General features: G+C 50.9%; 1 protein-coding gene across 1 annotated transcript in view; it reads right to left on the bottom strand.

Annotated features, from left to right (window-relative positions):
- The window catches only part of DNMT3B (DNA methyltransferase 3 beta), a 39058-nt gene that overhangs the window by 11023 nt on the left and 1848 nt on the right, over positions 1 to 26187 (bottom strand). The window contains exons 2-16 of the mRNA XM_075571762.1: positions 21053 to 21195; positions 20785 to 20873; positions 16589 to 16720; positions 16230 to 16373; positions 15374 to 15532; positions 15102 to 15209; positions 14404 to 14545; positions 12909 to 13034; positions 5994 to 6038; positions 5246 to 5325; positions 4733 to 4845; positions 4431 to 4614; positions 2861 to 2945; positions 2032 to 2174; positions 395 to 485 (exon numbers count right to left, since the gene is read on the bottom strand). Of these exons, the coding sequence (XP_075427877.1) occupies positions 395 to 485; positions 2032 to 2174; positions 2861 to 2945; positions 4431 to 4614; positions 4733 to 4845; positions 5246 to 5325; positions 5994 to 6038; positions 12909 to 13034; positions 14404 to 14545; positions 15102 to 15209; positions 15374 to 15532; positions 16230 to 16373; positions 16589 to 16720; positions 20785 to 20873; positions 21053 to 21194 (1783 nt within the window). The 5' untranslated portion in view covers position 21195. The remainder of the gene's footprint in view (positions 1 to 394; positions 486 to 2031; positions 2175 to 2860; positions 2946 to 4430; positions 4615 to 4732; positions 4846 to 5245; positions 5326 to 5993; positions 6039 to 12908; positions 13035 to 14403; positions 14546 to 15101; positions 15210 to 15373; positions 15533 to 16229; positions 16374 to 16588; positions 16721 to 20784; positions 20874 to 21052; positions 21196 to 26187) is intronic.

The raw sequence follows: 26187 nt of genomic DNA, 5'->3' as shown, positions 1-26187 counted from the left end.
AAAAAACGTTTGTGCACCCCTGTCTGAGAGGATGGTTTAAGGCAACGTAAATTTTCTGGCAAGTCATTGCACTTCAAGGATTATAAAAGCGGGAGGGCTGACATCACAAAAAGTGAAGAAAACTACTACAGGAAAGTCTTCTTGAGTGTTAATTTGGACCAACAATTGATGTTATAAGACAAGCTTTCGAGAGTTCTCTCTTCCTCAGGTCAAGCAATTGCTCCACCTGAGGAAGAGAGGAGAACGCTCAGAAGCTTGTCTTATAACATCGATTGTTAGTCCAAATAACAAAAAGGTATCGCCTAATGCTGAAGGACTCGTTTACTCTGCGCTATCACCAAGCTATCTCTACTTAATGCAGGCGTGTTAAGGAGTTCTAAAGCAGGTAGCTCACCATAGACACCTTTTCTTACAGGGTTTATCTGTGGAAGCTTGTTGCAAGTATTCCCACCAATCACCAAGTCAAAGGGACCCCACTCTTCAATCTGGAACAGAGAAAGGAAGGATGAAAAGGGACCATATAAAAAAAGAGACAGATCCACGTGAAAGGCCTCACGTAATCATTGAGCGGGAGGCAGTTTGTTAGTGCAGACGATTCCTGCTTATAAGGGCACGGTGGACAATTCCTGCTTATAAGGGCACGGTGGACAATTCCTGCTTATAAGGGCACGGTGGACAATTCCTGCTTATAAGGGCACGGTGGACAATTCCTGCTTATAAGGGCACGGTGGACAATTCCTGCTTATAAGGGCACGGTGGACAATTCCTGCTTATAAGGGCACGGTGGACAATTCCTGCTTATAAGGGCACGGTGGACAATTCCTGCTTATAAGGGCACGGTGGATGAGGTGCTTGTGTGTGTGCATGATATATGGACCTCGATTTCCATCATCACAGATTTCATGTCAACACAGAACTCGCTTAGAGAACCAAGCTTAATGCACAGTGACTACACATCACAGCTCAAGCGATACCAGAACGCTCTCAGAATCTGCATTGAGAAATTGGCCGTCATTATTTTGTGCAATTAGTGCATTCCAAAGGCTCCTAACGGCACCCTCAACCTCTTTCTAATTTCTCTGCATGAGAGACACCGCAACAGTGGCCAGCACAAACGTTTTCAGATTTTATTCTACTCCAATTACTAGTGATGTACCGAGTACCCGGAATTACCCGGCTCTTTTTCAGCTACCTCGGACCCCGCAACGGAGAAGTGGAATGTCAGAGCAGCTGAAAATAATCACATCACTTACCTGCAGCCAGCGACGGAAGACATCTATGAAGAGCAGCAGAGGTCCTGTGGCGGGGAGCAGCATCAGAAGTGTCTTCAGCCGGCGTGGGAGCAGCAGGAATCCATTACACAGCACCGCAGCAGGTAAGCAGTGTGAGCCGGGGAACCACGTGACCGGAGCATTCCTATTGGACAGCCGGATGTCCAATAGGAACGCTCCGGTCACGTGGTTCCCCGGCTCACACTGCTACCTGCTGTGTAAGGCTACGCTTATAGCGACGGCGACGTCAGGCTACGGTTGCTGGAAAAATCAATTTGAGATGACTTCCAAGCCGTCGCGTCACGCTTACAATAAGCGCACGCGACGGCGGCAATGCATTTGTTTTGACGCGACGTCGCGTCCCCGTCGCACTATAAGCGCAGCCTAATGGACTCCTGCTGCTCCCACGCCGGCTGAAGACGCACTTCTCATGCTGCCGCCGCCACAGGACCTCTGCTGCTCTTCATAGATGTCGCCGCGGTCTTCCTCCACCATGCAGGTAAGTGCCAACCGGGTAACCAGGTAACCGGCCGGGTAGAACAATTGATTTTCGCCGGGTACCCCGTTCCCCTATTTTTTTTTTATTACTACCCGGTACAACACTACCAATTACAAATCAACTGGTTGGACACAGAATCAAAAAAAGTACATTTTAAAGATCCGGTAATTACTATAATTTTTTTTAAAAAAAGGCACAAAACAGGAGGCAACTATGCACAGATCAAAATGCTTCAGACTTGAGGGTTAATAGTTTGCTCACATCTCTTCTTGTAATGTTCCGCACGTCGTGGACGAACCGAATATTTCCCTCAAGGCAAGAGCTTCCCAAAGACCCGGAACCGCCAATCGCAGAGGCAACGTACTTATCCACTCTGAGCCCCAGATCTTTTAAAACCAAATATCCTGCAAATAAAAGAAGATGTTTTGATCAACACTGGACATTAAACGTCAAAACGTTCTGTTCTGCGGCACAGTGTATATCGCCGTCTCTCTGCACTTTCTACTTCTAAGGTTCTGGAGTTGCACAAAAACCGTGCACCATGAATATGAGGGAAGATGTTTACGCACCAAATCTGACCCAGCGATGGACAAGAAGTGACATTAAGTCCAAGCTTACGGTGGCGGTGTCACGTCAGGCACTCCTCCCTGGTTGGCTATTGAAGTTAGCCAAGTGCCTGTGCGCCTAGCGTGCGATGTAGCGTGCTGACGCGGCAGCATTTCTGGGCAGAATTTGAGATTTCAGGCAGCTGCCGCGTGACGTCAGTGTCCCGTGAGCTGGTTCAGCCAATGAGGGGGAACCAGCTTTGTGACACCCCGGCCACGCCTCCCCAATCTCCTGCAGCCAAATTCACAGATCACTGGGGCGGCAGGAGTGCGGGAGGCTATCGTGTGGACACGCGTGGCTGTAGCTGATAGTATAAGCTCTGCCTAAGAATGATATTGCACCCTGTGAACAAATGACTATTTGTTCTTGGCAGCAGGTTTGCGGATACATGTAGCATACAAATGTAAGCTCTGAACATTAACCTCTTCTGACAAACAGTACAGCCCTATCCCACAAAGGCCCCCACTCTTCACTTCAATCTCACCTGTTGCTTTGCCATCAAACAGTGATAGTATCCTGATAGGCTGGCGTTTATGAGCAGGTACCACAGGGTATGTGCGAGGAATAGCCTAACAAACAGAAAGAGAAGGGAACTTGTGACATCAGAGACACGCAATGCAGACAGAGGCAGGGAGTGTGCGCATCCGAAGCACGCAAACCAGCGATCGTGAATAACGCGCAACATTTCCAGGAAGGTCACCAGCAACGCTTCCCGTGTGTAACATGTTGGGAGAATGACATCTTTCACAATACAGTTAGTTGCTTCTTTTAACAAAACAGAACACTTGACAGTATTTTTACAAAAAATAAAATAAAAATGGATTAAAAAAAACCAAAAGAATATGGATTATGTGAATAAAGTTGATTATTTCCTCTTGTGCGGTCACTTGTATAATTTTGCAGTGCTAAATCTACTGTCCCATTAATATGGAAAGGCAATTTTTTTATCTCCCTGAGGCCCCGTCCAGTATGATTGCGCTCGAGCACTGCGTCATCACACTCTGATGTAGCTGGGGAGATTCCTGGCCTGTAAAAATGTGTTGTTGTGCGGGAGAGGCGGGCGTGGTGACGTCACGGAGCTGGTTCCCCGCTCACGTGACCTGGCCATCGCGCTACAAATACAAATATATTTGTCTCATCAAGCTGCTCTCCGTTGAACACTCACGTGCACTGTACATGTTCACATTGCCACAACGTGACACACACACACACACACACACACACACACACACACACACACACACACACACACACACACACACACACCTGTTCCTTTCGAGTTCAATGACATATATCTTTTTTCAACCTCCTCTCCTATGTAACTACATCTCGAACCCCCTTATAACGCTGTGCTTGGGGTCCAAAGAATCACATCGCGCTATAAGCGGATCGCGTTAGAAATAATGTACAATTGTACGCATTGTACAATAATGTATGAAAATTGGGAGCCACGCTCGCATCGCGTTATAAGCGGTTTCGCGTTGTAACGGATCGCGCTATAACGGGATTGAGCTGTATGCTGAAAGGGACTACAAAAAAAGCACTACAACACTACAAGGCTTTGAAGCCTGGCACACAAAGGTCAACAAGGGAGTCTTAGGCAGAGATTATACCTCACCACGCGTGACGGAGCGCGTGCATATGGCGCATGCCTGTTGCTTGCGCGAATGTGAACACTGCTTCACGAGATGTTCAGGCGACAGGGAGGCGTGTCCGTGAGCGGTTCGCCCTCATTGGCTGAACCGCGCACGTCACCCGGCCGTCAGGTGACAGAGACAAATTTTAATTGGTCTTGCCGGGAATCGCGAAGGTTGGTCGTGCTTGGACGCGGTCGCGCGCACCATGGGCGCCTTCATTGGCATTCATTCGTTTGTTCGCAAGTATAAATCGCGGCCTTAGTATTTCAATGCAACACTCATTCACAGACCTCAAAATCTCAAAGCACTGGCATATTTCAATGGCTAAAAAGACAAGCAGCAGCAGCAGACTGGCCACATGGGAGGAGAGAGACGAAGGAGCTCTGTGCTCTCCCCCCCCACCCCGCACACACTCACATATTCATGTCTTGTATCGCTGGTGAAGAACTCCTGCAGATAGGTGTTCCAGTCCTGCCGGCGGTGCAACATCCCGCTGCTCCTCCGCGACAGACACATGTAACAGCTCCAGGGTTCCTGCTCTTTCGCCTGCGCGGCTGTTCCAGGGCCCACGAGAACCTCCAGACATTCTACGCAGAAGCTCCTGCACGAGGCAGAAAAGAAAAGGGGGGGACAGTGCGGTCAGTGGCGCGGCGCAGCACAGAACCCATTCACAGCCCCCAGTTCCCTCGTGGTTTTGTCGTTTCCAGAATCGCACGTACCGGTGGCAATCTACATTGCTGCAAAGTAGCAGCTCTTTCCCTTCACAGCAAATGGTGCAATAGGACTGGTATCCATCCTCATCACACATGTAGGAGAACTCTAGAAAGCGATCCTACAAAAACCAAAAATGCATTTAGTCCAGGGATGGCCAACTGCAGTCCGAGAGCTACCAACAGGTCAGGTTTCAGCACGACTGAGCCCCCCTGTGCTGAAAAAGGGAGATCCTGAAAACCTGACCTGTTGGTAGCTCTTGAGGACTGGAGTTGGCCACCCCCACCACCCCCGATTTAGTCCGTCCATTATGAAGTAACGGCCCCCCCCCCAAGTTTGAGACCTTTCTAAGACATGTGAATGTGCTCCTAAGCGGTGTGTGCATTTGCTGCACATGGTACGGGAAGCAGGGGTTGTGCTACTTTTTGGGTGCCTGGAGGCATTTACTACAAAGCCTCATTGTTGCACCTGGCGACAGCCCTGGCCTTCTCTTGCACACACGTCCTATGGGCAGGACTCACCTTGCAGGTGGCACAGAGGCCTCCTTCAAATAATGGATGGAAAACTGCAGGGATTTTGCAGCCACAAGCCAGACAAAAGTCTGCAAAACAAAGCAAAGAATTGCTGCTGTGATCCAGTTTGTGGAGAGTACAGAATACTACTTCCCCCCCCCCCTCATATGAGATGTTGCCTCCTCCACAATCACTGCAGCTTTGGGCATGAATGGAAGACCACTGCCAACAGGACCTATGACCGACATTAAGGGGGGGGGGACAGAAGAGCAGGCACCCAGGGGCGTCAGTGCAAAGAGGGAATGCATGGTAGAGGGAAGGCAGCGCCAAAAAGAACCCACAGAGCAGAATGGGACCTTTGGCTGCGGCCAAAATCGCCACGTGCACTCCGCCGCCATTACTACTGCAGGGTGAGTCGCCGTAGGTCACCTCGCCGTCACCGCCCTCTCCCTGCCGGGCATCTCCGCCGCATGTCCTCAGCGCCTCTCCCAGCGGCAGGGCATCTCTGCCGCTCCAATGTTTAGGACACTTGGCGCGGGCGTCGGCAGCGGGGAAATGTAAAAATGGTGTCCTGCCTGCTGGCAGCCGCGCTGAGGGTCATGCGCGTCGGAGAGGCGCTGGCGGCGAGGTGGCCTGTGGCCACCTGCCCTGCAGTCGCGGTCAAACGTCCTAGACCGCCACACAGGTGCTATCAATACACAGAGTTGACGAGGTTGCCCTTGTCCAGTTGGGAAGACAAAATTACAGATCTTTATACCTTTCAGGCTTCCGGGGCTGTTGAGAACTTCAGTGATCATGGCTCCTGCAATGATGAACAAATACGGACAGGTGAGCAGGAAGGAAGGAAGGTGTCCGGCGTTAAACAGTTTGTTATTGTAAAACGCAGCAATCCCACCTGATCTTTCTTTTCCCTGGCTCCAGAGACACTTACTGTTGTTTATAGCTCAGTCGGGAGACCAAACAACTCAACAAATCCCGCGGGCCAATAGGAGATCGCCACGTCATCGGGGGCATGACATTGTGGCTTCCTATTGGATGACTGTGGGGCGCAAGTTCTTGAAAGTCCAGGAAACAAACCGGGAAACTAAAAACCACTAAGTATCTAGTGCAGGGTTCCGCGAGAATTTTTTTTTGGGGCGGGGTGGGGGGGGGAGGGGCGAGGCGGTTACAGAGGTCCCGCGCTCTTCCCCAAAGCATATAAATTAAATGCCGGGGACCGCGCTAGGCCTCTGTAACTCACCAGCTCTCCAACGGCTTCGGGCGACGCGGCGTCAAAGGACACGCGGGGTCATGTGACGTAAGGCCACGTGACCCCGCGGCGTCATTTGGCACCGTGCTGCCATGTCAAATGACGCCGTGGTGTCATTTGAGACAGGATACCTGGTAGGATGGTGGGGGGGGGTGGGGGGGGGGGTAGTTTACCTATGACGGGGGAAGGGGAGGGTAGTTTACCTATGACGGGGGGGGGGGGGGTAGTTTACCTATGACGGGGGAAGGGGAGGGTAGTTTACCTATGACGGGGAAGGGGAGGGTAGTTTACCTACGACGGGGGAAGGGGAGGTTAGTTTACCTATGACGGGGGAAGGGGAGGGTAGTTTACCTATGACGGGGGGGAGGGTAGTTTACCTATGACGGGGAAGGGGAGTGTAGTTTACCTATGACGGGGGAAGGGGAGGGTAGTTTACCTATGACGGGGGAGGGGGGGGTAGTTTACCTATGACGGGGGAGGGGGGGGTAGTTTACCTATGACGGGGGAGGGGGGGGTAGTTTACCTATGACGGGGGGGGAGGGTAGTTTACCTATGACGGGGAAGGGGAGGGTAGTTTAGCTATGACGGGGGAAGGGGAGGGTAGTTTAGTTATGACGGGGGAAGGGGAGGGTAGTTTACCTATGACGGGGGAAGGGGAGGGTAGTTTACCTATGACGGGGGAAGGGGAGGGTAGTTTACCTATGACGGGGGGGGTAGTTTACCTATGACGGGGGAAGGGGAGGGTAGTTTACCTATGACGGGGGAAGGGGAGGGTAGTTTACCTATGACGGGGGGCGGGGGTGGGTAGTTCACCTATGACGGGGGGCGGGGGTGGGTAGTTTACCTATGACGGGGGAAGGGGAGGGTAGTTTACCTATGACGGGGAGGGGAGGGTAGTTTACCTATGACGGGGAAGGGGAGGGTAGTTTACCTATGACGGGGGAAGGGGAGGGTAGTTTACCTATGACGGGGGAATGGGAGGGTAGTTTACCTATGACGGGGGGGGGGGGGGAGGGTAGTTTACCTATGACGGGGGAAGGGGAGGGTAGTTTACCTATGACGGGGGGGGGGTAGTTTACCTATGACGGGGGAAGGGGAGGGTAGTTTACCTATGACGGGGGGGGGGGTAGTTTACCTATGACGGGGGAGGGGGGGTAGTTTACCTATGACGGGGGAGGGGGGTAGTTTACCTATGACGGGGGAGGGGGGGTAGTTTACCTATGACGGGGGGGGGGGGAGGGTAGTTTACCTATGACGGGGGAAGGGGAGGGTAGTTTACCTATGACGGGGGAAGGGGAGGGTAGTTTACCTATGACGGGGGAAGGGGAGGGTAGTTTACCTATGACGGGGGAGGGGAGGGTAGTTTACCTATGACGGGGAAGGGGAGGGTAGTTTACCTATGACGGGGGAAGGGGAGGGTAGTTTACCTATGACGGGGGAAGGGGAGGGTAGTTTACCTATGACGGGGGAAGGGGAGGGTAGTTTACCTATGACGGGGGAAGGGGAGGGTAGTTTACCTATGACGGGGGAAGGGGAGGGTAGTTTACCTATGACGGGGGGTAGTTTACCTATGACGGGGGAGGGGAGGGTAGTTTACCTATGACGGGGAAGGGGAGGGTAGTTTACCTATGACGGGGGAAGGGGAGGGTAGTTTACCTATGACGGGGGAAGGGGAGGGTAGTTTACCTATGACGGGGGGGGGGAGGGTAGTTTACCTATGACGGGGGAAGGGGAGGGTAGTTTACCTATGACGGGGGGTAGTTTACCTATGACGGGGGAAGGGGAGGGTAGTTTACCTATGACGGGGGAAGGGGAGGGTAGTTTACCTATGACGGGGGAAGGGGAGGGTAGTTTACCTATGACGGGGGGGAGAGGGTAGTTTACCTATGACGGGGGGGGGGAGGGTAGTTTACCTATGACGGGGGAAGGGGAGGGTAGTTTACCTATGACGGGGGAAGGGGAGGGTAGTTTACCTATGACGGGGGGGGGGGGGTGGGAGGGTAGTTTACCTATGACGGGGGAAGGGGAGGGTAGTTTACCTATGACGGGGGGAGAGGGTAGTTTACCTATGACGGGGGGGGGGAGGGTAGTTTACCTATGACGGGGGAAGGGGAGGGTAGTTTACCTATGACGGGGGAAGGGGAGGGTAGTTTACCTATGACGGGGGGGGGGAGGGTAGTTTACCTATGACGGGGGAAGGGGAGGGTAGTTTACCTATGACGGGGGGGGGGGTAGTTTACCTATGACGGGGGAAGGGGAGGGTAGTTTACCTATGACGGGGGGGGGGGTAGTTTACCTATGACGGGGGAGGGGGGGTAGTTTACCTATGACGGGGGAAGGGGAGGGTAGTTTACCTATGACGGGGGGGGGGTAGTTTACCTATGACGGGGGAGGGGGGGTAGTTTACCTATGACGGGGGAGGGGGGTAGTTTACCTATGACGGGGGAGGGGGGGTAGTTTACCTATGACGGGGGGGGGGAGGGTAGTTTACCTATGACGGGGGAAGGGGAGGGTAGTTTACCTATGACGGGGGAAGGGGAGGGTAGTTTACCTATGACGGGGGAAGGGGAGGGTAGTTTACCTATGACGGGGGAGGGGAGGGTAGTTTACCTATGACGGGGAAGGGGAGGGTAGTTTACCTATGACGGGGGAAGGGGAGGGTAGTTTACCTATGACGGGGGAAGGGGAGGGTAGTTTACCTATGACGGGGGAAGGGGAGGGTAGTTTACCTATGACGGGGGAAGGGGAGGGTAGTTTACCTATGACGGGGGAAGGGGAGGGTAGTTTACCTATGACGGGGGGTAGTTTACCTATGACGGGGGAGGGGAGGGTAGTTTACCTATGACGGGGAAGGGGAGGGTAGTTTACCTATGACGGGGGAAGGGGAGGGTAGTTTACCTATGACGGGGGAAGGGGAGGGTAGTTTACCTATGACGGGGGGGGGGGAGGGTAGTTTACCTATGACGGGGGAAGGGGAGGGTAGTTTACCTATGACGGGGGGTAGTTTACCTATGACGGGGGAAGGGGAGGGTAGTTTACCTATGACGGGGGAAGGGGAGGGTAGTTTACCTATGACGGGGGAAGGGGAGGGTAGTTTACCTATGACGGGGGGGAGAGGGTAGTTTACCTATGACGGGGGGGGGGAGGGTAGTTTACCTATGACGGGGGAAGGGGAGGGTAGTTTACCTATGACGGGGGAAGGGGAGGGTAGTTTACCTATGACGGGGGGGGGGGGGGGGAGGGTAGTTTACCTATGACGGGGGAAGGGGAGGGTAGTTTACCTATGACGGGGGGGGGGGTAGTTTACCTATGACGGGGGAAGGGGAGGGTAGTTTACCTATGACGGGGGGGGGGGGTAGTTTACCTATGACGGGGGAGGGGGGGTAGTTTACCTATGACGGGGGAGGGGGGGTAGTTTACCTATGACGGGGGAGGGGGGGTAGTTTACCTATGACGGGGGAGGGGGGGTAGTTTACCTATGACGGGGGGGGAGGGTAGTTTACCTATGACGGGGGAAGGGGAGGGTAGTTTATCTATGATGGGGGAGGGGAGGGTAGTTTACCTATGACGGGGAAGGGGAGGGTAGTTTACCTATGACGGGGGAAGGGGAGGGTAGTTTACCTATGACGGGGGAAGGGGAGGGTAGTTTACCTATGACGGGGGGGGAGGGTAGTTTACCTATGACGGGGGAAGGGGAGGGTAGTTTACCTATGACGGGGGAAGGGGAGGGTAGTTTACCTATGACGGGGGGGGGAGGGGGGAGGGTAGTTTACCTATGACGGGGGAAGGGGAGGGTAGTTTACCTATGACCGGGGGGGGGGTAGTTTACCTATGACGGGGGAAGGGGAGGGTAGTTTACCTATGACGGGGGGGGGTAGTTTACCTATGACGGGGGAGGGGGGGTAGTTTACCTATGACGGGGGAGGGGGGGGTAGTTTACCTATGACGGGGGAGGGGGGGTAGTTTACCTATGACGGGGGGGGGGAGGGTAGTTTACCTATGACGGGGGAAGGGGAGGGTAGTTTACCTATGACGGGGGAAGGGGAGGGTAGTTTACCTATGACAGGGGGGGGGAGGGTAGTTTACCTATGACGGGGGAAGGGGAGGGTAGTTTACCTATGACGGGGGGGGGGGTAGTTTACCTATGACGGGGGAGGGGAGGGTAGTTTACCTATGACGGGGAAGGGGAGGGTAGTTTACCTATGACGGGGGAGGGTAGTTTACCTATGACGGGGAAGGGGAGGGTAGTTTACCTATGACGGGGGAAGGGGAGGGTAGTTTACCTATGACGGGGGAAGGGGAGGGTAGTTTACCTATGACGGGGGGGGGGGGGGTAGTTTACCTATGACGGGGGAGGGGAGGGTAGTTTACCTATGACGGGGAAGGGGAGGGTAGTTTACCTATGACGGGGAAGGGGAGGGTAGTTTACCTATGACGGGGGGGGGGGGGGGGTAGTTTACCTATGATGTGTGAGGGGGGGGGTAGTTTACCTATGACGGGGGAGGGGTGGGTAGTTTACCTATGACGGGGGAAGGGGAGGGTAGTTTACCTATGACAGGGGAGGGGGGGTAGTTTACCTATGACGGGGGGGGGGGGGGAGGGTAGTATACCTATGACGGGGGGGTAGTTTACCTATGACGGGGGAAGGGGAGGGTAGTTTACCTATGACGGGGGAGGGGAGGGTAGTTTACCTATGACGGGGAAGGGGAGGGTAGTTTACCTATGACGGGGGAAGGGGAGGGTAGTTTACCTATGACGGGGGAAGGGGAGGGTAGTTTACCTATGACGGGGGGGGGGGAGGGGGGAGGGTAGTTTACCTATGACGGGGGAAGGGGAGGGTAGTTTACCTATGACGGGGGGGGGGTAGTTTACCTATGACGGGGGAAGGGGAGGGTAGTTTACCTATGACGGGGGGGGGGGTAGTTTACCTATGACGGGGGAGGGGGGGTAGTTTACCTATGACGGGGGAGGGGGGGTAGTTTACCTATGACGGGGGGGGGAGGGTAGTTTACCTATGACGGGGGAAGGGGAGGGTAGTTTACCTATGACGGGGGAAGGGGAGGGTAGTTTACCTATGACAGGGGGGGGAGGGTAGTTTACCTATGACGGGGGAAGGGGAGGGTAGTTTACCTATGACGGGGGAAGGGGAGGGTAGTTTACCTATGACGGGGGAAGGGGAGGGTAGTTTACCTATGACGGGGGAAGGGGAGGGTAGTTTACCTATGACGGGGGAAGGGGAGGGTAGTTTACCTATGACGGGGGAAGGGGAGGGTAGTTTACCTATGACGGGGGAAGGGGAGGGTAGTTTACCTATGACGGGGGGAGGGTAGTTTACCTATGACGGGGGAAGGGGAGGGTAGTTTACCTATGACGGGGGAAGGGGAGGGTAGTTTACCTATGACGGGGAAGGGGAGGGTAGTTTACCTATGACGGGGAAGGGGAGGGTAGTTTACCTATGACGGGGAAGGGGAGGGTAGTTTACCTATGACGGGGGGGGGGGGGGGGTAGTTTACCTATGATGTGTGAGGGGGGGGGTAGTTTACCTATGACGGGGGAGGGGTGGGTAGTTTACCTATGACGGGGGAAGGGGAGGGTAGTTTACCTATGACAGGGGAGGGGGGGTAGTTTACCTATGACGGGGGGGGGGGGGAGGGTAGTATACCTATGACGGGGGGGTAGTTTACCTATGACGGGGGAAGGGGAGGGTAGTTTACCTATGACGGGGGAAGGGGAGAGTAGTTTACCTATGACGGGGGAAGGGGAGGGTAGTTTACCTATGACGGGGGAAGGGGAGGGTAGTTTACCTATGACGGGGGAAGGGGAGGGTAGTTTACCTATGACGGGGGGGGGGGGGTAGTTTACCTATGACGGGGGGGGGTAGTTTACCTATGACGGGGGGGGGGGGAGGGGGGTAAAGGCCAGACGACCCGCCAGTTTTACTCTGTAAAACAATCAGTATGTAAAATAGGTGTATTTGATACTTTACAAACCCTCCCAAAGGAGGATAGAGTCCCATTCTCCCATCACTGCAGCCCCCCCCCCCCCCCCCGAGGAAGGACTGGGCCACACAACGACCTGAGAACATGCACCGCTATGTGATAACAACAATGGCTGTGAGCACGAGAAGACTTCACACGCGTGGGGACATTTCTCAGTCTAATCTCTATACTTTGGAGAACACCTCTCGCATGTTGCTTTATGTTGGCCCGGGAATGGGGGGGGGGGGGTACAGGAAGTCAGAGCTGAACGGAGTAAGTTTCCCCACGTGTCATGTTACGGGGGGGTGCTTGCCACCAAGAAAACCTTCCCGGAGCTGAGAGTGTCCTGAGCTGCACCGCGGTGTAACAAGATTACAGGCGGCGTGGTGAAATTAAAAAGTGGCGTCATCGTAACGAGACCGGGCTTGCTGCCCTCCACTCTCACCTCGGCCGCCGTCTCCCTCGCCTCGCTCTCTGCTGCCGGGATGGGCGTTTAATTTCGGCTTCTTGGACAGAAGGTCGGCTCCTGCGGGACGTCGCTTGAGGGGTCCAATCTCTTTGGACGGTTTCCCTGTCAGGGGGGGGGGGGAGGTGTGAAAAGTATTTCTAATGATTTCTCTTCTATGTCATTTGCTGCTTTGGAAGCGACGAAAACGCACCGGGTCCTAAGTGGACATATCGGAGCCGTGCCGAGCCCCCACATATAAAGTTAGAGTCCCTGCTAAATAAGCCACACACAGTAACATGCCAACATTCATACGCATTTACATGTTACATTTTTGCACTATAAACACAGTGGGAGCTATAAATTAACCGGATCCAGGAAGTCATTTTAAGTATAAAATGAAAAGCTAAAAACATTTTGTGCATCAAGTAACTCCATATTAATCGCTCCCTTAAACTCCCCTATTGCGCCATATAACGGCTCCCTATGACTCATCTTATTTCTCCACCTGACGGCTCCCTATAACTCCTCATACTGCCCCATATAACCCCTCCCTATAACTCCTCCTACTGCCCCATATAACCCCTCCCTATAACTCCTCCTACTGCCCCATATAACTCCTCCTACTGCCCCATATAACCCCTCCCTATAACTCCTCCTACTGCCCCATATAACGCTCCCTATATTTTCTCCTACTGCCCCATATAACTCCTCATACTGCCCCATATAACCCCTCCCTATAACTCCTCCTACTGCCCCATATAACTCCTCCTACTGCCCCATATAACCCGTCCCTATAACTCCTCCTACTGCCCCATATAACCCCTCCCTATAACTCCTCCTACTGCCCCATATAACGCTCCCTATATTTTCTCCTACTGCCCCATATAACTGCTCCCTATAACACCTCCTACTGCCCCATATAACTGCTCCCTATAACACCTCCTACTGCCCCATATAACTCCCCCTATTGCCCCATATGTAACTGTATTTGTAACCATGTATTATTTGTCTTAACTCTGTGCCCAGGACATACTTGAAAACGAGAGGTAACTCAATGTATTACTTCCTGGTAAAATATTTTATAAATAAATAAATATAACTCCCCCTATTGCCCCATATAACTGCTCCATATAACTCCTCCTAATGCCCCAACTCCTCCTACTGCTCCCTATAACTCTTACTATTGCGCCATATAACCCCTCCTATTGCCCCATAAGACTCAGGCAATTGGAGTTCCTCTGTGTACTTGTATATTGCCAACTCCCCCCATCGTCCCATATAGCTCGCTTCCTATGACTCCCCCTATTGCTCCATCTAACTATTTCCTATAATTCCACCTATTGCCCCATGTTACCAAGAACAGCTCCACACATCGCTCACTAATGCATGGAGGAGAAACGGGGGATCATCCAGATGACTCTGGAATCCTCTCCCCCCCCCCCCCCCTCCCTTGTGCAGGGCAAAATCTCGAAATCTGGAACTTTTGAAAAACCTTTTTTTTTTGGTGGTTTGAGTCCATCACGTCCCAAGGGCTTAAATCCCCCCAGAGCCCAGTCAATCATCGGCTTTAACTGGTCTTCCAGGGACACATCGGCGCTTCCGGAAAATGCCTTCCCTGTGCGCAAGCCGGCCGCCTGAGAGAGGAGCAAAACACATTCATGTGAGGCCTGTGCATTCTACACAGCAGGGGAAGAAATCCAGTACCATACATGTTACATAGGATAAGTATGATCATGGGCCCCCAGGCACAGTCAACAAGACAAGGGACCTGCATGCTATTAAAAAGGCCGTCCGAAATGCCTGGAGACTTGCTTGTGTCTAGTTCATAAGGTACTGAGCGGAGCAATGTTAACCCATCACCAGGACGTGAGGCTCAACAGCCTGCAGATAACAAGATGCCTTTATTGTGCCCGTCAAACAAATATTTACATCGTCTGAAGACAAAAAAGGACCAGTCTAGGACAGGCGGTGGCCAAATCCAGTCCTCAAGGGCCCCCCAACAGGACAGGTTTAAAGGATATCCCTGCTTCCCCACAGGTGGCTCAGTCAGAATGACAGCCACTGATTGAGCCACCTGTGCCGAAGTTATCCCTAATACCCGACCTGTTGGTGACCCTTGAGGACAGAGAGTTGGCCCACCCCTTAGTCTAGGATATGTTTCATACGAGTATGACCTCCACATGTCCATACCTGCAAGGCTTGATGCATGGCTTTTCTGTAGGAGACCAGCTTGGAAAAAGTTGACGGATTAAAGAATTGATGGAAATCTATTAAGCAGACAATTTTGTCTGTGGATACCTGGAAACAAATAAAAAAAAAAGGACTTCTTTTAGTAAACAGCGAATGTTTCAGAAATACATTCTAATAATGTTTCACGGATCCGCAAGTTCTGACTTGCGGCAACAGAACAAGAACCGGCAAATCTAAAAAAAACAAGAGCAGAGTTTGGTAGAAGGACTCACCTCTGAGTATTTCCCATCTCCAAACCACTTAAGCCATCGCATGCCACTGCCAGCCGGGGGCCTGCCGGTAACTTTCCAGGAGATGACGACTGCAGGCCACCAGCAGAACCCCTTAATTTTCCCCCACACCAACTCTCCGAGTTCGAATCCCTTCCCATCCTGTACAGAGCAATCAGAGACAATAGCAGGGTGAGCTCCGTCACCTCACGGCTTCATAGTACACTTCATCCCCCCCCAAAAAAATTCAGCCATTGTTCTCCACCCCTGGTAAATCACTAATTTCCATGAACCATCTGAATTAACCCAGAATTATAAGACACAAGGGAGACTGCCACCAATATTCTAATCTTTCAACCAACCTTATTTTGGAACAAGCTCTGTCTTTATTAATGTTTTGTTAGCTGATGAGCTCAAGTTCTATTTGCCAAATGTCCGCGAGTAAACTCTAGACATCAAGCAACACGATTCGTTGATCCAGATTTTAATCGGGTATGTTGGGGGTATCCATGTAAAAAGTGTTACTTGAATAATAATAACAATAAATGTTTGTTCTTGTATAGCGTTGCTAGTTTTTTACGTAGCGCTTTACAGAGACATTTTGCAGGCACAGGTCCCTGCCCTGTAGATCTTATAATCTATGTTTTTGGTGCCTGGGGTGCAGGGAGATAAAGTGACTTGCCCAAAGTCACAAGGAGCCGACACCGGTTCCCCGGCTTCAAACTCGGTGCCAGAGTCGGTGTCTTTACTCACCGAGCCGCTCCTTCTCCACGAGAACCCCAATGATAGTTAATCCCCTTCGCTGCGTTGCGCCATGCCCAGTAGCTCAGGTTAGCGGCGGTCAGAAAGCCGTACATACCTGGTACTCCGTGGCGTCGGCAGAGTCTGTGCTCTCGGCATCCTCGCAGCTGACCCGTCCATCGCGCGAGCTGCTGCTCCGAAAAGAGTCCTTGGAATCGTCTTCCGTGAGGTCAAACATTAGCAACATTTTCTCCTTTGATATCTGAAGCATTACAACAAATGAAAGATAAGAGCTGGATAACCCCCCCAAAAATGTAATGCGCACAATTCTCTATTACATGTCATCTGGTGTCTCAACAGCAGGTATCTATGAGACCAGTAGCCTCCACCCTGAGGCAACCGAAAACAAGCGACATTGCCTTCAAAAAGCAGATACACTACACCCTGATCCTTAAAAAAGGGACAAAGACACCAAACCTGGTCAGAGGACTTCTCCTTCCCAGTCTCAGCACCTTCTTTACGCCTTCGTAAACCAGCCTGAAACACAGCTCGAGGCGAAGGGCTTTGGCGCAAACTTCTCTCCCAACCATGTCTTCCTCTGGATTTACCCTGCAGGCAGATAAGGCGTGTTATTACCCCCCATCAGAACAGGGGGCAACATCATGCTTTGGCACTGATGGAAATTACTGCACAAGGTTCTTTGAAATTAATTCAACTACTTTCTAAGCTTTAAATGAGGTTAAGTGTTTACTACAAACAACTCGAGTACATATAATGTTTCTGTATAATAAGATCCGTGTCATATGTAGACAGTGGCGAGGACACGTCGGTGAACCCAGTTTTTCCATGACCACCTTCATGAATCAAAACCAGGTCTTTTCTTACAGATCCAATAGGGTTTATATTAAACCCATTTCCATGTATTTTGAAACAAAATGATATATGAATTAGACAAAACAATGAGTAATTAAGAGTTAGGGTATGTGCAAAAGTAAGTGAACATCTGGGTTTATGAGATAAAATAAAGGGAATAATTGGAATCAGGTGTTTACATAATTAGGTAGATCTTAAGGGGTGTGTTTAGGAGGCCCCACCCTATATAAAGATCAGAAACTTTGTGAGTTTCATACAGGTGTGGAGAAACGAGTCATGCCACGATCAAAATAAATCTCGGAGGACCTCAGAAAAGCAGCTATTGATGCTCATCAATCTGGAAAGGGTTACAAAACCCTTTCCAAGGATTTAGGCCTCCACCAATCCACTGTCAGACAGATAGTCTACAAATGGAGAAAGTTCAAAACCACAGTCACTCTACCCAGGAGCGGTCGTCCTACCAAAATCTCTCCAAGAATAAACCGGAAAGCAATCCAGAAATCAGAAAGATCTAATAACATTTTAGATTTGAAATATGTGGAAATCCTAAGGGGTTCACAAAAGGTATTCACCCCCTCTGCAAATTTGTCACATTTTGTTGGCACCTGAACGTACTCCAAGACTTTTCCGAATTAGACTTTACATGCAGAATCTACAAAAACGACTCCAAAGTGATAAAGTTAGTAAAATGCATATAGACTGTAAAGAAGATTTACAGAGAAAAAACAGATTAATCTCAGTTGCATAAATATTCAGCCCCTTTGCTATTGCAGCCCATAATCAGCCGAGGTGCAAATTAATTGTATGAATGGTCACAAAATGAGTGGAATGGTTTCAGCCGGTGTGTAATCAAAGTGGTTTAACTTGTAGATCATTTCTCTCAGGTATATAAAGACTTTCAAGCTGCAACTCGCATAGTGATCCCAACACAGCCACCATGAGACCAAGGTGCTTTCGAAAAACAAGTCCGGGCTAAAGTGGCAGAGAGGCAGAGTAGGGGAGGGGTACAAGAACATTTCATAAGGTGCCGAGTGTCCCTCTCAGCACAGTGACGTCCATCATTAAGAAGCGGGAGATGCAGCGTACCACCCAGACACTACCCAGATCAGGCTGCAAAGTGAGGAGCCGGACAAGCAGGAAACTGGGTCGCGATGTCACTCCGAAGCCAACCATGACCTTGAGAGTTCTGCAAAGTTCTGTGTCTGAGATGGGAGTCAAGTGTTCACACATCAACAATAAGCCGGTCCCTACACAAAGCTGGCCTGTATGGACGGGTGGCAAGAAAGACGCCATTACTCAAAGACTCATCTTAAATCACATATGGAGTTTGCAAAAAAGCATACAGATGATACAGCAGACGTGAACAAAAGGGTGTTGTGGTCAAACGAGAAAAAATTGATATTTTTGGTTTAAATTTCAAGCGTTACATCTGGCACAAGCCCAAGACTGCACCTCACCCAGTCAACACCACCCCAACTGACAAGCCTGCAGGTGGCAGCATCAGGTTATGGGGATGTTTTCTCAAGCAGGGACTGGGAAGCGTGTCAGGACAGAGGGGAGAACGGATGGTGCAAAGTGCAGGCGAACCCTTGAATGTCCCACGCCCACCGCTTCCGAAATCTTTAAAATGTCCACGGAGCGGCAAGGGATCAAAGATGACACGCGTTGGAGCGTGGGACATTTAAAGATGACAAACCGGGAGGTCCACAGATAACTCAGACCTAAGTGTGCATAGAAGAGTTACACAGCACTCAGCACTGGGATACTGATCCCAGTGAGAAACGGACCGGTCAATTCCCAGAAGAGGCCCAGTTGAACTGCAGCATAACGGACGCTATACAGGAGATGGCCAACATAGGTAACACGAGAACGAACAAGCCCAAGTACCTCTCTAGAGTAAGAAAAGTGAGTTACCTAGGGAAGGAGCATTGATTGCGCAAACACTGTAACGTCCCCAGTTTGTGTGTGAAATGGTAGAATGTCATTATCAACGGCCTTCGTTTGTACTATAAAAGTTCCTCGCGCCCATCATGGTTCTATGTACACATCTACGCCTTGGCCGCACAGACCCAGCAACCTGACAAGGTACTAGAGACTGAGCACAGCCATGTGTATATATAGTCCATCGGCTAAACTCCTTTGGGCCTCGTCCAGGGTGGAAACAGGCGCGCTGGCGCTCCATCGCTGCGCCCTGCTCGACCAGGCGATTTTTGGCTGGCTATGCGCGCGCGCGTCTGGGGGTGTGGCTACGTCACGGAGCTGGTTTTGCCCACATTGGGCGTACTGCTCACGTGACGCTCCTTGCGAGCGGCAAATTCAAATTTTGCTTGCTCGGCAAGCGGCTGAGCGCCGAGCAGGCGCGCCTGCCCGCTCACGCAGGCCCCGTGCAGTGTCGCAACGTGTCCAGCGTGAGCGCGCCCGCCCAGCGCCACCCTGGACGAGGCCTTCGAGTCGGGCGAGGAGTGTTACAGAAGTTTTTCATATACTGGGAAACAAAGAAAGGAAAAAAGGGGGAGGGGGGGTGTTGGCAGAAGGAATAACGTGTACTCACCTACATGTTTAAAACGTAGACACGCGAGAACATTACATGATAAAATGACTGGTTTTCTTACTTCCAATAGGAAATCACTCTGTTGCGTGTGTAATGTTGTGGGAGAAACTAGATCGAGTTTGGACTAATTTCTGGGTTTCCCTTCCCCCGCTGCGGGGTTCTAATAGGCGTTTACGTTAAATGCCGCCGTGATCAGCATTCTGCGTCAAAATGTAAGAAATATGTTTAATACGTTCCAGGAATATATGAAAGCTTCAGGCACTTGGCGCAAACATGTTAGGTAGATGAGTTGAAGGCCTCGTTTATGGTAGAGCCGGCACAGCGTGCGCAACGTCACTCGCGAAAACCTGCACTGCTGCCTGGAGGCACGGCGGCACGTGAGCGGTTCGCCCCCCATTGGCCGATCCGCTCACGTAACGCGCCCGTCGCGCAGGGAGAACAATTTTGGGAAATCTGTGCAAAAACCTTGCGCGCCTGGACGCAGCGTTGGCGTGCACCGGGTGTGCTTTCATTACTTTCCATGTGTTTGTTCAGGCGTCGCGCGCCACCATTATAAGCACGGCCTAAGCCACTCCAGACTTGGCTATTTATTTGAAGAACCAGAAAATACGGAGAAGGCAAGAAGTTCACCATATAATACATACAGGAGTAACTCTTACCCCCCCCCCCCCCCCAACCCCCCGCCGCCACCCCAAACTCCTAATATTGATAAACTTACCCCATGTTAAATACAGGAGTTTCTCAGATAACAGTGTTCGTATTTAATAAACTATAGTTTACACAAGCCTCGGCCAGGCTTCCTGCTTGCTCGCTGAGGCGCGCTGAGGCTCAGGGAAAGCGGGTGCTTTCCCTGGCCTTGCGGTTGCTTACCGCACGCGCTGTCAGGGGGCGAGCCGGGGGCGGGCACGTCACTGGCCGGGGGCGGGCCAGTGACGTCACGGAGCTGGTTCGCCCTCATTGGGCGAACCGCTCACGTGACCGGCCTGTCGCGCCGGCAAGCGGGCGAATTTTAAATTCCCCTAAGACCTACGCTTCCGCGCGCTTGTGGAAGCATAGGTGAGCCCCTACTAAAGCCGCTCTAATTGCGGCTCTAGGGGCTCAGTGGTGAGCGGGAGCGCGCGTTAGCGCGCTTCCGCCAGCAAGCAGGGAACATGGCCGAGGCCTTTAGAAAGAGAAATCCCGGAAGAGGTAACTGCAGAGAAATGCACACGAGGTAGATCTTTTGCAAGCGAGATAATCCATGCAGTACCTCCGTTAGGTGCGAGGGCCAGGACAGCTCACCAATGGAACGGTCCCCGTCCTCTTTATTCCCGACAGCTGATACTTCAGGTCGTAGACCTGTGGAAGCACAACACAAACTCACAAAACACCCATCCGCTCCATGTGCTGCACTTTAGCAATTACATCCTCTGGAGACATCATTAAGTTTATCTCACATGGACTGAAAAAAACAAACTTCTTTTCACCTGAACTGCTCTCCCATCACAACTTCTGTACCATACAAAGGACGTGCTCACCTGGAGAGGTAACCGCCTCGTTCTGCGGCAGACTGGCAAGTGAGCGACTGTTCAAGAGGTCGGGTGTAGGGTCGCTGCAGCCATTGCTGCTGCTCTCTTCATTAGGGGACACAGTTTTGCTTTGATTCTCAACTTCTTTCATCCTTAAAAGTGACGACAACAATACAGATAACGTGAGTAACAGAGGAAGTCGGGAGAAGCAGTGTGACAGTATGTATCAGTATAAATTGTAGGTATGTATAAAAACACACACTATATTGACATACGTACGCACACATACCCTACTGACTTACACACACACACACACACACACACACACACACACACACACACACACACACACACACACACTATGCTGACATATGTAAAAGTGTACATGTGCGCACGTGGGGGCGCGCGCGCACACACACACACACACTATACAGGCATGTGCGCACACGCACACACAATACAGACGTGTACACACGCACACACTATACAAACATATGTGCACATACACACACACACACTATACTGACATATGTACGCACACACACCATTCCAACGTATGTATCTGTTTGAAAGGAGCGGGAGCTAATTCTTCTAGAACTACATTTAAGTCCCAAGCAGGCACCAGGCGACGAAGTCGAGGCCTGAATTTTCGGACTGCCTTTAGAAAACAAAAAACCTCCTCGTCATTAGCCGAAGAGGTACTGAAGAATAACTCCAAGCCTTCGGAGTTAAGAGAACTAAGGCCAAGGGCTTAGTTATATTCGCTCTGCAAAAAAGTCTAGTACATGGAGACGTCGCTTCAGCCGGATCTAAGTCTTGTGATATACACCAATTGGAAAAGGTTCCATACCGTATGGTATATTTTGGATGTAAATTGCTTTCTAGAGCAGAGGATAGTCTGGACTACTCTGTCCGACAATCCCTTGTTCTTTAAATACTGCCTGACAATCCCCATGCCATCAAGGGAATGAATGCTGAATCTGGATGCCTTATTGGACCCCGTGTGAGGAGATCCAGTAGAGAAGGAGACTTACACAGAGCTTCTATGGACATTTTTAAAAAGCTCCCCAAACCATGGTCTTTTTGGTCACAATGAGGCTCCCGATTCTGGTCAGGACTCTGAACGACGGACACTGTCTATATGAAAGTTCCACTGTATAGACATGGCTTCCGGAAAAGTTGCATTTTGATCGTGAGACAGGGCGTACCACATGTTCTCCTGTTGCCATAAGATCTACTACGGGGGGGATCCCCAACTGGAGGTCATTTGATTGACCACCTCTGGTTTAAGAGACCACTCTCCTGAGTGGATCTTTTGACAACTGCTTTCAAAACGCCTGTGAACGCCTTGTGCCTCCCTATTTGTTTAGGTAAGCCCCTGCCGTGGCACGGTCTGAAATGACCCGAAGAGCCGTTCCTTGAAGGAGAGGGGAGAAGTTGGGTCTGATCTCCAGGACATTTATCAGACGCAAGACCTCTACTGCAGACCATTTTCATTGGGAAAAGGCGCTTCCCAGCAGGGCACCCCCACCTTTTGAGCTGGCGTCTGTAAAGAGGGTGTGCCAAGAGACTCGGAAAGGCTTTCCCACCTTCTCAAACTCTCTCGAGTGAGGAAAGGTAGAGGAATCTGCTGTGCATGACTTTGTGGATCTCCGTCCCAATTCCTTAAAAAAAACTTGGTCTTAAAGTGCTCCAATATGGAATCGTTTAATATAGGTTATATATTGAAGATATTTATTGTATCTGCCATCCCAGTCTCCATGGGTAATGAATCCCACACTGTAACTGCCCTTACTGTAAAGAACCCTTTCCTTCGTTGCTGGTGAAATCTCCTTCACTCCAACCTTAAGGGATGACGCTGTGTCCTTTGTACTGCCCTTGGGATGAATAGTTATTTTGAAAGCTTCTTGTATTGATCCAGAATATATTTGTATATAGTTATCATATCCCCGCTTAGACGCCTCTTTTCTAATGTAAACAAATCTAAATTTAGCTAGCCTCTCCTCATAAATCAGATTATCCATCCCCTTTATTAATGTGGTGACTCTTCTCTGCACTACCTAATGCAATATTATCTATTTTATGAGTGGTACTTCTTAACGACATGTATACACACACCATGCCGACATATAGAATGTATACACACACACACACGTGTGATATAGATAGATAGATCCGCAGCACTCGTCTGTAGATAACCAAAAATCTGGCAAACAGCATAAAAAATGGGCGACTTTGTGGACTAAAAGCAGTCCTTTGTCAAGCTCCTAAACGTCAACAATTTATGGAGAACTTGAATATGAATGAATATAAATTTTAATTTTACATATAAATACAGTAAACAGAAAATTGAGTTTCTTGATTTACAAACTTATATAGAAAATGGAAATAGACACAAATTTATAATAAGCCAGTTAGCTGCACCAACTACATTGATACAAATAGCAGTCACCACCACAAATGGTTAGAAAATTTCCCTTTTGGGGAATTAAGAAGGATGAAACCGAATTGTACAAAAAGACAGAAAGATTTGAACTACTGTACAAGCAAATCCGATTATGACAAAAATTGAAAATAAAAAAAATATACAAAAAAGGTTAAAAATATAGAATAGAACCAATTACATATAAAGCTAAAAGTAATAATTCCGTTGAATAAGAAGGTTTGTTTAAAGCAGCAGTTCAAGCTGACTTTTTTTTTTAAAATGTGTTTTTATTATTTTCCATTCAATATGTGCATCACTACAATCTGCACACTGACAAGTGATTAGCTAAGTTAGTTCTCCCGTGATCGATCGGCAAAGATTCGGCTCGGGGTTCACTAAATAAGTGTCAGTGCTGCAGAAGAGGACCCAAGATGCAAAGTTCTGTGTGGAAGATCATGTGAACAGACAGGCACTAGATACAATTGGCGCACTGCTAGAGGCAAGAGAGGTGTCCCAGAGAATGTCTCAGAAGAGGAAGGGGGTGTGACTTTGTAAATGGTTGCTATAGAAAAACAAAAAGGCTTGTTACATTAGAGTACATTTTTTTTTTTAAATGCTACAAGTATTTTCTCATAGTACAGAACGGATTATTAAAAAAACAAAAAAAGGTGTGTGTGCTGTGCACGCGCATAGTAAGTGAAACTTCTTTGACTTTTGTCACAGAAATTGTATTTGTATTGGTGATGTTTTAATTAAAAATCAAAATACAATTTCATTGACAAAACGCAAATAAATTTGACTTAGAACATGCGTACACATCCCTTGTATTTGCACTAAGCGTGAATTCCTCGTGTGTGTGTGTGTGTGCGTGACTGTGTGACTGTGCGTGTGACTGTGTGACTGTGCGTGTGACTGTGTGACTGTGCGTGTGACTGTGTGACTGTGCATGTGACTGTGACTGTGCGTGTGACTGTGCGTGTTACTGTGTGACAGTGTGTGACAGTGCGTGTGCGCGTGACAGTGCACGGTGCACGTGAAAGTGCGTGTGCGCGCGACAGTGCACGGTGCACGTGACAGTGCGTGTGCGCGCGACTGACTGTGTGCGCGACTGACTGTGTGTGTGTGCGACTGACTGTGTGTGTGTGTGCGTGTGACTGTGACTGTGTGTGTGTGCGTGTGACTGTGCGTGACCATGTGCGCGTGTGTGTGTGACCGTGTGCGTGCGTGTGACCATGTGACCGTGTGACGTATGCGCAGCCCCCCTGCACCTCACACATCCCCCTAACCTATTCACAGTCAGTGTGTGTATGTGTCAGTCAGTGTGTGTGTGTGTGTGTGTGTGTGTCAGTCAGTGTGTGTGTATGTGTCAGTGTGTGTGTGTGTGTGTGTATATGTATGTGTGTGTTTCTGTCACTGTATGTGTGTCTCTCTTTCTGTGTCCTGCCCCCTCTCTCCTGACTCCCCCCCCCCCCCCCTCAAAGGCAGGCAGAGCTGCGGACCCGCGGCGGCTCTGCCTGAGACTCTCCTCCCCCCCCCCTCACAGACAGGCAGAGCTGCGGACCCGCGGCGGCTCTGCCTGAGACTCTCCTCCCCCCCCCCCCCCTCACAGACAGGCAGAGCTGCGGACCCGCGGCGGCTCTGCCTGAGACTCTCCTCCACCCCCCCCCCCCCCCCTCACAGACAGGCAGAGCTGCGGACCCGCGGCGGCTCTGCCTGAGACTCTCCTCCACCCCCCCCCCCCTCACAGACAGGCAGAGCTGCGGACCCGCGGCGGCTCTGCCTGAGACTCTCCTTCTCCCCTGACACCCCCTCACAGACAGGCAGAGCTGCGGACCCGCGGCGGCTCTGCCTGAGTCTCTCCTCACACCCCCCCCTCACACCCTGGCGGCGCTCAGTCAGCGGGACGCAGGAAAGCGGAGGTAGGGAGGAGAGAGGCTGCGCGGCATGGCAGCGGCCGTTAGGAGCGGCGGCTATCGCCGCCGCATATGTCACGGTTTGTGGGGGGGGTGGGGCTCGGGGGGGGGGTGTGGGGGGTGATTAGGAGCGGCGCCGGCGGCTATCGCCGCCGCCGCATCTGATTTGTGGAGCGGGTGTGATGTCAGTGTTGGGGTCGGGCTGAGCCAGAACACAGCCCGGCCTCAACTGCCAGCACTGACGTCACATCCGTTTCATTTCTGTCTCCACAATTCTTTTTTGCCCCATCACGAATGAGGTGCCACTAAGGAAGTTTCACTTCAAAAAAAAAACCCTTTCTGGGCTTCGGCTACTGTGAAGTGGAGCGGGTTTGAGATCTTGCGCCACCTGGTTCGACCACGTTTCCTTTGGAGCATTTCGGTCCAATTTCCGCCCTACGGGTCGTGTGGTGTTGAGACACTGGTATGGTAATCTGTTGATGTCCATATGGCAGACGTGGCCAAACCACCAAAGTCTTTGTCGCTTAATGTACTTGTCGATTTTAGTTCGAGCCAAATTTAAGTTTCACCTAAAAGCACATTATGTTACTCAGGCACCAAAAAACATAGATTGTAAGCTCCTCGGGGCAGGGACCAGTGCCTGTAAAATGTCTCTGTAAAGCGCTTCGTAAAACTAGCAGCGCTATACAAGAACATGCTATTATTATCCCACACCCACATTAGACTACTTATACCTGGCCGACCCCACCAATCAAGCCCAATTCCAAATTCAATTACGCAACCGGTTCGCCCCACTCATAAATGAG

This window comes from Ascaphus truei, chromosome 15, assembly GCF_040206685.1.
Source record: "Ascaphus truei isolate aAscTru1 chromosome 15, aAscTru1.hap1, whole genome shotgun sequence".
Lineage (NCBI taxonomy): Eukaryota > Metazoa > Chordata > Amphibia > Anura > Ascaphidae > Ascaphus > Ascaphus truei.
This window is presented reverse-complemented; position numbering and strand designations above follow the sequence as displayed.